General features: G+C 47.9%; 1 protein-coding gene across 6 annotated transcripts in view; it reads left to right on the top strand.

Annotated features, from left to right (window-relative positions):
- Window positions 1–10: 10 nt before the first annotated feature.
- Window positions 11–11,402, top strand: part of LOC133283518 (S100P-binding protein-like) — a 26,240-nt gene continuing 14,848 nt past the window's right edge. Inside the window, exons 1-6 of one of the 6 annotated variants that reach the window (XM_061480369.1) lie at window positions 11–130; window positions 2,036–3,311; window positions 3,515–3,612; window positions 4,321–4,416; window positions 4,836–4,892; window positions 9,618–10,773. In XM_061480369.1, coding sequence (XP_061336353.1) covers window positions 2,166–3,311; window positions 3,515–3,612; window positions 4,321–4,416; window positions 4,836–4,892; window positions 9,618–9,846 — 1,626 coding nt within the window. In that variant the 5' untranslated portion in view covers window positions 11–130; window positions 2,036–2,165 and the 3' untranslated portion in view covers window positions 9,847–10,773. Of the gene's footprint in view, window positions 131–737; window positions 1,139–2,035; window positions 3,312–3,514; window positions 3,613–4,320; window positions 4,417–4,835; window positions 4,893–9,617; window positions 10,774–11,402 lie in introns of those variants that run through there. The other 5 variants (XM_061480368.1, XM_061480371.1, XM_061480374.1 and 2 more) reach the window with 5 other exon arrangements.

Genomic DNA, 11,402 nt, shown 5'->3' with positions numbered 1-11,402 from the left:
TGGTCCCGGCCCCGCGGCTGAGGCGCCGGTTGGGCTGCGCCGGGGCGGTGCCCGCGGGCCGAGGGGCGGTCCCGTAACGGGTGTGAGCGGAGCCGTGGCTGCAAAGGGCGGTGCAGGCGGGGGTGCCTCGGTATCGTTGTCTTTGGGTCTTGGTGTTCGTTGAAGGCACCCACAGAAACACCTGAAGGGGCTGCGGGGAGCCTGGAGAGGGGCTTTGGGCAAGGGATGTAGGGACAGGCCAAGGGGAATGGCTTTAACCTGCCAGAGGGGAGACTGAGATGAGCTCTTAGGCAGAAGCTCTTCCCTGTGAGGGTGCTGAGGCGCTGGCACAGGGTGCCCAGAGAAGCTGTGGCTGCCCCATCCCTGGCAGTGTTCAAGGCCAGGCTGGGCACGGGCTTGGAGCAAGCTGCTCCAGTGGAAGGGGTCCCTGCCCGTGGCAGGGGCTGGAGCTGGAGGAGCTTTAAGGCCCCTTCCAACCCAGTCTAATGTTCTATGATAAAACACAACTTTCTAAGGAGCCTTCCTTTGGCAGCCCTGGGAGAAGAGCACATTCATAGCAGTGGGGATGCGCTGGCTCCAGCACGATGTGACTGTGCAAGCACCAGTGCTGGAGTGAGGGGTGGGGTGAGAGGGGCAGCTTTGTCTTCCATCAGTTTCCGAGCTGTTAAAGTGTTACTGAGAGTTTAAAACCCCTCAAACAGCCCCTGAATTGCACCCATTGGGAATGGCAGGGGGCTCACTCTGGGCTCGTGAATCACCGTTACCAGAGTTCTGCTTCTGAATCAGCTGATGTCGGACTGGAAGTACAGCCCCCGCATAGGCTGCGTTTAGGTGACTTGGGAAGGTCACAGCAGTAGAGAAACCAGTTCCCTGTCTGCAAGCGGAGTGTGTAAACATCCCCAGATGTACTTTTTGTTCCAGCTAAAAGGCTTAAAGCGTTTTGGTTCTTTTCAGGTCCTTATCAGTTTGGAGCTAGATCCTGCTGCACTCTGGGACCCGATCCAGGTTTCATTTACTTCTGTTTGTCTTTTGAAGCACTTGGAGCTAAATTGCAGAGCTCCAGACAAGCCCTGTGAGGGCTGTTCATGGCTCTGTGTGTTCTTGCGTAGGTTTTGTATGTGTGCAGCTGATTCCCTAGGTATTTTCTTCCTTCGCTGTGGTGAAAGCATTACCCTGACAGTGCTGATTTTTATTGGTTGGGCAGAATGAGGAGGAAGCAGCAGAACTCCCTGGGGTTTATTCCCCCCCCCTTGTTTTGAAGGCAGTGGAAAGACAAGAGGGATTTTCCTTTAAATCCCTTGGTCAAAGAGGACAGGAAATAACCTTTTCTTAGCCCAGATTCTCCTGCTGGGTGAGAGTCAAATGCAGGGCATCCAAGGCAAAAGATTGATGTTAGTGTGAGTCCTCTCTAGGAGGAAAACAGGTTTTGTTTGTAAATGCTTCTAAACTATGGAATTTTACCGGCAGCTTCTTTATCTTCTCATCTCTCACTAGAAAACATGCTGTGTATGAGCGTGGTAGTGACTGAGAGCTGCTGAATGTCCTCAGAGCTCCCTGGCAGTTACTTTGCTTGCTCAGTTTTTCCTAACCCAAAAAAAGACTTTCTTTGTTTGGTATCACTGGGGGGTGTGTGGGGGTTGAGGCCCTGGGAGCATCTCTGAAGCTGTGTTTAACACCTCAAGGATGCTCTGCACTTCAAATGTGAGGTCGTAAAGAAGGTACCCTGTGAATGCTGGTATTGGAGTGACTGATTTACAACAGCTCTCGAGGAGATGGCAGGGACTGTGTTAGTGATGAGGGCTTGTGTTAGTCCTGCTTGAGAAAGCCAAACAGCCTTGTGTGTGAGAACACCTAGGGAATGAAGGACTGGTTGTTATTGTGTGGTGTTAAGACCTAAAATGGTCTGGAGCAGAGGTACTGGAAGTTGTGAGTTAACATTGTGCCTCAGCTGGTGGCTTTGCTTCCCCCTTCACATCACTGCTGCTTTGGAAAACACTTGAGGTTCTTTTCTTTAAGATGTTGGTTTTCCTGGCAGGTTGGAGCTGACTCCTGCTGATTTCTGAAGGCTGATCAAAGGACACCAGCATCACATGAACCTGAGAATGAGCTTCTAGAGCTGTAAGCAGAAGGCACAGGGTCACTGAGACACAGGAACCAGCGGCAACATGGACGACCATTCCCCTCACTCCTCTGGCGTTTGTCTTTATCATGAATTTAAGCCCACTGGTGACAGTACAGTTCCCAGAGCCAAAAGGCTGTTGGGTTCCTCAGAGCAGGTTCAGGCCCTGCAGTCAGCAAAGAAAACCTGTGTGCTGAGTCATGACTGTAGCACTCCAGACCCAGCAAGGGAACCGCTGCTCTGTTCCCCAGGCTCTGCCTGCTTTCAGGGATCCCCTTGTTTTCTGGATAATGCTGGCCACAACAACCCTGTTGCCAGTTCTTCTGCATTGAATTATGATGATGTGGCCATTTCTTTAGACACCAGCAGATGTTTTGGTGGTAGTGAGCCAGATGATGCCTTGTTGGAGCTGTCAGACAGTGAAGAAGGGAATTCTCCTTTCAATTTCACTGAGGAAGAGATCCAGGAAATCTTGGCAGATGATTGTGTGGATTCTGAGCAGTACCTAACTAGAAAGACAGCGCTGAGCCAAAATGTGGATGCAGAGAGTGAAAAGGATGAGAGCAGCAGGGGCAGTGGGGCATCAGCCATGAGGGAAGGTGTGATCACAGAGAACCCAAATGAACCTCTGTCCAGAGAGTCTTCTTCAGTCAGTTCTAAAGGTTATCCCAGCCTTCTGACTGAAAGTGCTGGTTTGGATGAGAACCTCCAGCAGTCAACCCAAGTAACTCACATACTCTTTGACCTTGACATCCAGGAGCTTCTGAATCTTAGCCCAATCGATGCTGGTGATGTGGATGAGCTTCTGGAGGACAACTATTTGGAGGAAGCTGAAAAAGAAGCTTTAGAAGCAGTCAGCAATGATAAAACTGCTCATAGCTGTGATCTTGAAGCCTCCTTGGAGGAGCTGATGTCCAATGGCTGGCAAAGCTTGAGGAAGACTCCTTCTACCAGCAGCCACGTGCCTGACTTCTGTGGTGGTGGCGAGGGAAGATGCATGCCCTCTGCCAACCACAGTCCAGCTGAGGATGGTTCAGTGCCTCTGATGCTGATGTGTTCCACACCATCTTCTGGGTCTGAGAGCCAAGGAGTTCCCAAAGCAACCAAGAGCTATTTCTCAAGGAAACTGAGCTTTCCAGAGGGTGATGAGGAGGATTCCACAGAAGCTGAGCAGCCATCAAACAGCATGAAAGTAAACACACATCTTAATTCTCGTAGCTAAAAGGTTTTCAGTCCCATTTCACTTTGATATTTGCAGTGGTGTCCATGTGCACACAAATGTGCTTTTTTACACACGAAAGGTTTTCCAAGTGGGATTTTATAACTGTATAATCGAGACTTACATGAAATGATTTTTTAATTGGGTGTTAATCCCCTTTTTTCTTACCTTTCTAGTCAGGCAGTACAGCTGGAGGCCAGATTGAGCAGGAAGAGGCAACCAGTGGGAAGAAGCCTGGCAAAGTTATTCCTGTGCCACAGGAGGAGGAAGAAAGGTAATTTCTTAAGAGCCTGCAAAATGTCCCTGTGGTTTCCTAAACCAGTTTGGTTGGTCGTGTGCTGCTGGTTTTGTGTTTCCTTTTCCTTATTCCTTCAGATGGACTGAAATGGGGGAGAGGGGGAATACTTGCTGTTTTCCTCTGTAAGATGCTATGAGAGGGGGAAGAAGGGCTGGTCCAAGTGAGAAAGAAGGTTGGTAACTGGGTCCTGGGCAGTGATGTGCAGGGTGGAAGAGGAGCTGTTTGTGCTGGCTCCTTGGCTGCTCTCCTGCAGTGGTTTCCTGCAGGTGGCAGCAGTAGAGCAGCTCCGGGCACTGCACAGGGGTGGTTTCTTCTGCTCTCGGGTGTTTCTGGGCCTGGCCTTGTCACATCGGTTCTTCCCTGTGGTTGCTGTCCTCAGACGTTCTGTGTTGCTGTTCCCAGTGTGGCCTAAAGTAACGTGAAGAATCTGCTGCTTCTGGGGACTCGCTGCAGGTTCCTGCTTTGTTGGTCAGGCAGCAATGTGCTGGGGCACTCAGCTGCCACTCCTGCCTTGCTCTCAGTGTTTTATCTTTGCAGCTTTACTCAAATAAATACTTTCCCTTTTTTGCAATCACAGAATAGAGCTATCAGAATTCTTGTCTACAGTAGCTCTGCAGGGTGCTCTGTCTTCTGTAACCTAATTTGATAAGTTTTCTATGCCCCCCCCCCTTTTTATTTTTAAAGCCTGAAACAATGGGCATGCATTTTGGAAGCAGAGTTTGAGCCTTTCTATCCAGAGTGTGCACATCCCTATGAAGAAAGCTGCAGCTCCTGCAACAGGTAACCCCCAGATGGCATGGGTAAGGCTGTGCTGGTGATGGAGGGTAGACACCCTGGCTTGCTGAGCTTGGAGGCTTTGACATTTTGAATGTAATTGTTTTTCAAAGGGGAAATAAATGACTGCTGCACTTCCAGCTCCTGTTCAGCCATCAGTCTTGTTCTAGGACTGATTCAGATGAGTTTCATAGTTAGGGATAGCTGGGAAACATCACCCAAAGGGCTTGCTGCAGTAAATCAGGGATACTCCCAAATCAGGCCTGTGTTACTTGGAAGAGCAGAGCTGAGCTCTGGCTGGTTGTGTTGGGAGGTAACTTGTTCTTGTCAGTTCACAACTATGAACCCAACCTCAGGGAATCTTTAGCTGAAGTACAGAGATTTGGATTTACTGGTGAAACCTTCAACATTGCTTCTCCCAACAGTCTCATGCAAGAACCATCAAATGCAGAGGGTGAAAGGAAGGTGTTTGTAAAGAGCAGGTAAGAGCTGATGGGTAGAACTGGGATGTTCTGGTAGCTTCCAAAGCTGGCCTCCCACTATGGCTATTCTGAGTGTTCATGGGTGCAATAACTGTCATTTCTTGAGGTAGAAGGAGCTGACAGTTTTGTGACTGGGTGCACGGAGCCTGCACTTATCTGGGCAGCACGAGCAGCTGCATAGCCACAGGGCTGCTTTCCAGACTATGAATACAGCATAAGTAATGCAGAGGGGACTGTGCAAGGAGAGCTCAAATGGCCTGTTTTCTCTTTCTTTCAAATTAAAAATGCAAGACTTATGTTGTGAGTCACAGAAAATCAAGCTCCAAATGAAGGAGGCTGCAGTGTGGAGCAGGGATCTGCTTTGCTGGGGAAGAAGGTTGTATGTGATGCACACAATTTGATTTTCTTATTAGTGCAAACCTCTCATTCCAAATAGCTGTAGGCTTGGAATTCAGCCCAACAGACAGCATAGGCTTTCCCTGTTGCCACTGGAACACCTCCTCAGTGGGCTGAGTGTGACCCTGTATGGCACTTCTGGGCACCTGGATCTGCAGCAGTGTCTTGCGTGGGAGATGAAGAGGCAAAATGATCCCAAGGAAGTTCTAAAGGAAAATGATCAAAGGAATTCCCTTTGGGAAGCAGTAACTAATACATTGCTACGAATCTTTAGCTCTGTTTTGTGTTGCAAATCTCCTGGCCTTTGTCTTATGGTAGTGCTTGACCTTGCTGTCCCCTCTTCCATGTAATCTCTTCCTGTAGCCTGTCTCTTGCTTCTTGCTTAGATGTTGTCTGGGTGAATTACAGGCTGGCTACAACAGAGGTTTTGTCTTTCCACTTACCTGCATGGCACCTTTCTCTATAAATGCAGCTTGCTTATATGTGTTGGGTGATTGTGTGCTAAAAGCTGCAGGCACATGGGCAGTGTTTGAACATCAACTAGTGGGAAGAAATCCTTTTGTACTGAGAGTAAACTTCTCACGTCCAGTGAGTTGGGAGATAACCTGTGCTTCTGGCTGGGCTTCCTCTCTAGTTTTAGATGAGACTTTATCTAATAGATTTATTTGCAGCTTCCCATAGGACTCTAAATGCTGCTGAGGCTGCGTTGGAGCAGCCGGAAAAATGAGATGAGATTTGAGCATCTGCTTGTAAATGCATGGCTGGAACTGATAATTGACCACAAAAGCTTTCTGCCAGCTGACCATTTGCTAGCTTCACACTTCATTATTGCCCTTTATCCAGCAGTAAATGGAATCATACTCTTCTTGATGAGATTCTCCTCGGCAGTTCTGGCTGGTTCTGTATCAGGCTGCAGAACTCATGAAGCTTTTGTAACTGTGTCTCCTGGCACTGTATGTTCACACTTTGCTCTCAGCAGTGTTTGTAGCTGGATAGGCCTATTTTTAAATGGGCAGGGGAAGGACAAACTAAACAGAAAATGCATTTCCCTCTCTTAACTCTCTTGCTTTTCACCCAAACATCTCTATTTAGAATCACAGAATGGTTTGGGTTAGAATGGACCTTAACATTACCCAGTTCCAAACCCATGCTTTGGGCAGGGACACCTTCCACTAGACCATGTTACCCAAGGCTCTGTCCAACCTGGCCTTGAACACTGCCAGGGATGGGGCAGCTGCAGCTTCTCTGGGCACCCTGTGCCAGCGCCTCAGCACCCTCACAGGGAAGAGCTTCTGCCTTATCTCCAACCTGAACTTCCTGTTTCGGTTTGAACCCATCACCCCTTGTCCTATCGCTCCAGTCCCTCATGAAGAGTCCCTCCCCAGCATCCTTGTTTCCCCCTTCAGACACTGGAAGCTGCTCTGAGGTCTCCACACAGCTTCTCCAGGCTGAACAGCCCCAGTGTTCTCAGCCTGGCTCCATACAGGAGCTGCTTCAGCCCCTGAGCATCCTTGTGGCCAAGAGATCTCTTGAGGAGATCTGCTTTCCCAGGCCACTAACACCGCAGCTGTGCCTGTGGGATGGTGCTTGCCCCACCTGCTCCTCAGACGAGGTATTCTCCTGTTGTTTGGAGCAGGAACACTCTTGAGGGCACCTCCAGGGACCTGGGAAGCTGTGGAAGCTCCTGCCTGGCCTTCAGCCACTGCTTTCCCCAAGTGTTTCTGCCAGCAGCTTTCCTCGAGGCTTGGTTGGGTTGATGGAGGTTTCTGATGCTGACAAACTGATAAATTATTTTCTTGGATCCCTCTTGAATCAAAGGGGGAAGAGGAAATACCTTATAAAGAGTCACAGACCATCTGGCCTTGGTGTAATAACCAAGATCAGTGTTTTTAAAACACAAACACACAAGGTTTAAAGAGGTGGAAAGGGAGAATAGTGTGAGAGAACATATGGAGAAAGAAATCTGTGAAATACAAATGAACACTGTGCTAGCAGGCTCTGCCTGGAAAGAGCTCTGCTGGTTGGGACTGAGCTGGCTGAGGAGAATCGTTCATCTTAACAGAGTTTTTAGCTGCCCAAATCCCTTTTGCTGGGATAGAAAGCGTGCAGGGAAGGTACAGGACTTGAGTTGTGCTGACACAGAGGAGGAATTGCATTTATGGCTGAGCCCAGGAGGGAGATTTCACTTCAAAGCAAGGGAAGTCCACCTACAAACTCTTAAGTTTCAGGGGGATGTTGGATGGGATTTGGGATAAGGGTGGGGTAGGAGCTGATAAGCAAGGAACCTTCTGGTGTGGGGAGTGGTGGGAGGAATTTAGCTGCTCATAGAGTGAGGTACTCCCTAGTGAAGGTCCAGGGGCCTCTCTAGTGGTGAGCCCCATGGTTTTGGTGTGCAGGTGCTTTCGCTGAGATAATCACAGCTCCCAGTTTCTAAATGAGAGTGGAACTTGCTTGGAGATCTTCTAAATCTGTAGTTTAGTCTCAGCTGTTGTGGAAGGATGCGGGATGCACTGTTCCTGAGGAGAAAAACCAAATTGCTTTGAGGTCTGTTACATGGCAGTTCAGTTTATCCAGGGTGTCATTGTCTCCTTTTCTCACGTGTAATGGCCATAAGGATTCTTACCCTCACAGCTCTGGGTTAGAGGGTTACCTGAGGCACTGAGATAAAGGCTCTCCAAGTATTTGACAGCATTAGTCTGCTCCTGGGACTTTGCTTCTCATAGAGGAGCTCAAGTCCTTGTGAGTCATGGCGGTGGTTTGCACAACTCCTTATCTTCCCTCCATTGCAGGGGTGAAGGGTGCACCCACTTCAGCTGTGACTCAGAGATGAGGAGGGGGATGGCATGTAGGAAGGCTGGGAATTTGTGGAAAGTTGTGATTTCTCCTCGTCACATCTTGCATCAGCTCATTGCAGACACTGTGAACTGGCGCGTGACAAGGGAGAGCTTGTCCTTTGTGGGCTGCCCTGGGGTGCTTCCCTCCTGAACAACGCAGCCCAAAGCCATGGGTTTCTCAAGAAATCTCTGCTAGGAGTGTCTTTCTTTTGACAAGAAGTTATCTTTGGGTAACTAAAAGCTGAGAACTGCAGTTTATGAAGGAGACCTGGACTTGCTCAAATGACTCTGTTTCCTGCGAAGGAAGCAGTGTTACACAGAACCATGATTCCATTCATCACATGGAGTTTTGACCGGGCAAGGACAAACACCCTGTTCTGCACTGAGAGCACCCTGAGAGAGTGGACTTCAGCAGGACAGTATTGCAGGGAAGGTGCCTTTCCCTGAGCTGTAGTACCTGTTCTGGAAGAACGCGCCAGTGAGCTTGGAGTTACTGGTTGTTTAATATTTTATGCTATAAATTCAAGGATTCTTACGTTCTGCTGAACCATCTCTTACCAAAAGCTCACTGTATGAGGCCTCCAGAGCTGCCCTTTTGAGTAGGGGTGCTTGTTTTGTGTACACAGAGCTGTAAGACCAATAGTACTGGAGTGCTTGAGTCATGAGTAAGGGTTGGTTGCTGTGTGACCCATGTAACTCTAAAGGCCTCTTGGGAGCAGCCTGTATGATCCAGGCAGGACACAGCCTTTCTGAATTCATAGTAAGTAGATGTGAGATGTAATCCAGGTATCTCTCCCCAGTTGTTGGCGTGAACAAGTTGCTTTGCTGGCTTGAGACCTGTCTGGTCAGTGGCTGCTCTTGCTGAGAACTGCTGTAGAAATAAAGCTCTCAGTGTGTCAGCCAGATGCTCCGTCTCCAAACCAACTGTTCTGAGAGTGGTAGAAGCAATGAGGTAGCAGGGTTGCTTTTCAAAATGCAGGAAGAGCAAAGCAGCCTCTAATGATGTGGAAAAGCTTTGTAACACTCTGAGGCCTGGAGATAACCAAGCTCCTTGAAATGTAATTTGCTTTTGAATCTTGTTGCTCTAGAACTGCTTAAAGTTTGTGGGGTTTTGTCTTGTTAAATCAGAATGTGCTTAGGTGGAGCAAATGAGTGTTCAACGTGTATAGCACTTGGTGAGAACAACCTGCTGCTGCTTTAGGCTGCTGTGTAGTTGAGCCTTCAGCCTTCTCCACTGGGCCAGGGAGGAAGAGCTTAGCAGACCAAGTATTAAAGCACAGGGCAGCTCAGAGGACAGTCTTTAAACTGTTGTGTTGTTACTTACCAAGGTGCTTGCTTAGAATGTGGTTTCCCATCTCAAACCTCCTAACAAGAGCATTAGGTACTAGCTGCAAGCCCCAAAGAAAGGGGCAGGCTTTGTCAGAGAAGATGCTGTCCCAGCCTCTCATTATGCTCCTGTTGTGTGTGTTTTAACTGTTTTACTTACCTTTTGCAGAAATGACCCAGGGTCCAACAAGAAACCCACCCAAAGGTACAGCCTTGCACAGAGGGTGAGCAAGAACTTGGCCAAGCACCACTATTTCCAGAGCAGTCCTGACCACTTCCAGTGTTGCCCTGTCACAGCCTTGTCATGTTTGATTTTGCTGCTGAGGGACTGTGCTGGTTCTTGTTCTGCATTTAGAGTTGTTGTTAATGGTTCTGGTTTTGAATGGTTTGTATCTTAAGTTGTTTTAATATCTGTTTTTAACAAGGCCTATGGAAGTTTCTATGTGTTAGAAACCTTTGGAACTGTTTTGAAATGCTTAAATGCGACCTGGTTTGTGTAGGATTTTGGCATCAGTGGTGTTCTTTGAATTGAAAACAACCTCCTCGCCGAGTAAGTAACAAACATGGTGTTCAAGACTGCACAGTGCAGGTGAGGATGTAACATTTCAATGATGGACACTGGAAAACGTGCTTCAGAGGGGAAAGACTTCTTTAAAGCTTGGTCCCAAACCTTGGCATTGAGTCTCCTACAGGGAGTTGGATTCCTTTGGCTAACATGGAAGTTCTAAACTGTAAAGCCAGCCTGTGGCTGCTCTCCCCCTCCATCTGACAGGGTTGTGGTAGTTTATAGCTGGTGCTTTACCTGGTTTGGTTTGGTCTTGTCTTGTCTTGTTGTTCTTTCCAGACCTGAAGTTTGTTTTCATTGGTTTTACTTGTTTCATTTGTAATTTTTCTTGGAGAATCGCCTGCGACGTTTTTACCTTTGGTTTATTCTGTACCTGCTGGATGGAGCTTCCTTTCCTGCTGTGTTATTGTGAGGCTCTCCCCTTGCACTTCCTGCTTCCTGGAACTGCCCAGGACACTGTGACCTTGTGTTCCTTTAAGCTAAGCAGTCCAACAGCAACCTCTGGTCTCCGTGCTGCCTCCATCTCCTTTCCTAACAGAGCATAGGAACTCCAAATTCTCTGGAGGATTTATTTAAGAGATACAGGGTGATCTGCTCTTCCTGCACAGGCCTTATAAACCTTTTAGGTGTTTATAGGTGGAATTCAGAGAGCAAACCACGTTTGTTCATAGAGGAAATTGTGCTATATTTTTATCATAGTCATTTTTTGGTGATACTTTTGGCTAATGTGATTTTAAAGAAATAAAATGCAGGTCCAGTACATGTGGTTCATGTGCTTTATTACTTTGCCCTTACAGGAGGAAGTAGCTTTAAAAAGCAGGTGAAGTTTGTCACTGTCCTGGATGTGCAGTGACTGAGGCACAGAGAATCAAAGTAATTTGTCCAAAGGATAAGCAGTGAAGCTTGGAACAGAGCCTGCTATTGCCTGGGTGCACTAACTCAATAATGCTGTCTCCATTAACAGAGTCATCCATATACAGCAATTCCAGCAGGAAGGAATGTCTCTTTTCTGATGGGCTGTTAAGCTGTGGGTTGGTGCATGCCCATTGTTGGGGCTTTGTTGTCAATAACTGATCTTTCCTAGTTAGTATCATGTTCTTAATGCTGGTGTAGTGACTTCTAGCACAGGAGGCTTTGTTTGCAGAGAGCCTGGTAGTGAAAGAGAAGGTGACATCGGTTGACAAGTGCGGGGGTTATGAGCACATAGTGGCTGTTGGCTTTTAAACCAGTGAATCGCACACAGTAAGTTGAAGAGGCCCCTCTGAAAAAAGACTCATTTCCTTGTTCTAAGGGCAGTTTCACATGCTGCCAATGTTGTGTCTGTAAAGTCCAGCTCCTCCTAACGTGTGGAATGAAGATGTTTGCTTCACATCTCCTTGTTGCAGGCGC

The sequence above is a fragment of the Pezoporus flaviventris genome, unplaced genomic scaffold (genome assembly GCF_033815535.1).
Source record: "Pezoporus flaviventris isolate CSIRO_AGI_PZ_B2104156 unplaced genomic scaffold, CSIRO_AGI_Pfla_v1 ptg000176l, whole genome shotgun sequence".
In the NCBI taxonomy this organism is placed as follows: domain Eukaryota; kingdom Metazoa; phylum Chordata; class Aves; order Psittaciformes; family Psittacidae; genus Pezoporus; species Pezoporus flaviventris.
This window is presented reverse-complemented; position numbering and strand designations above follow the sequence as displayed.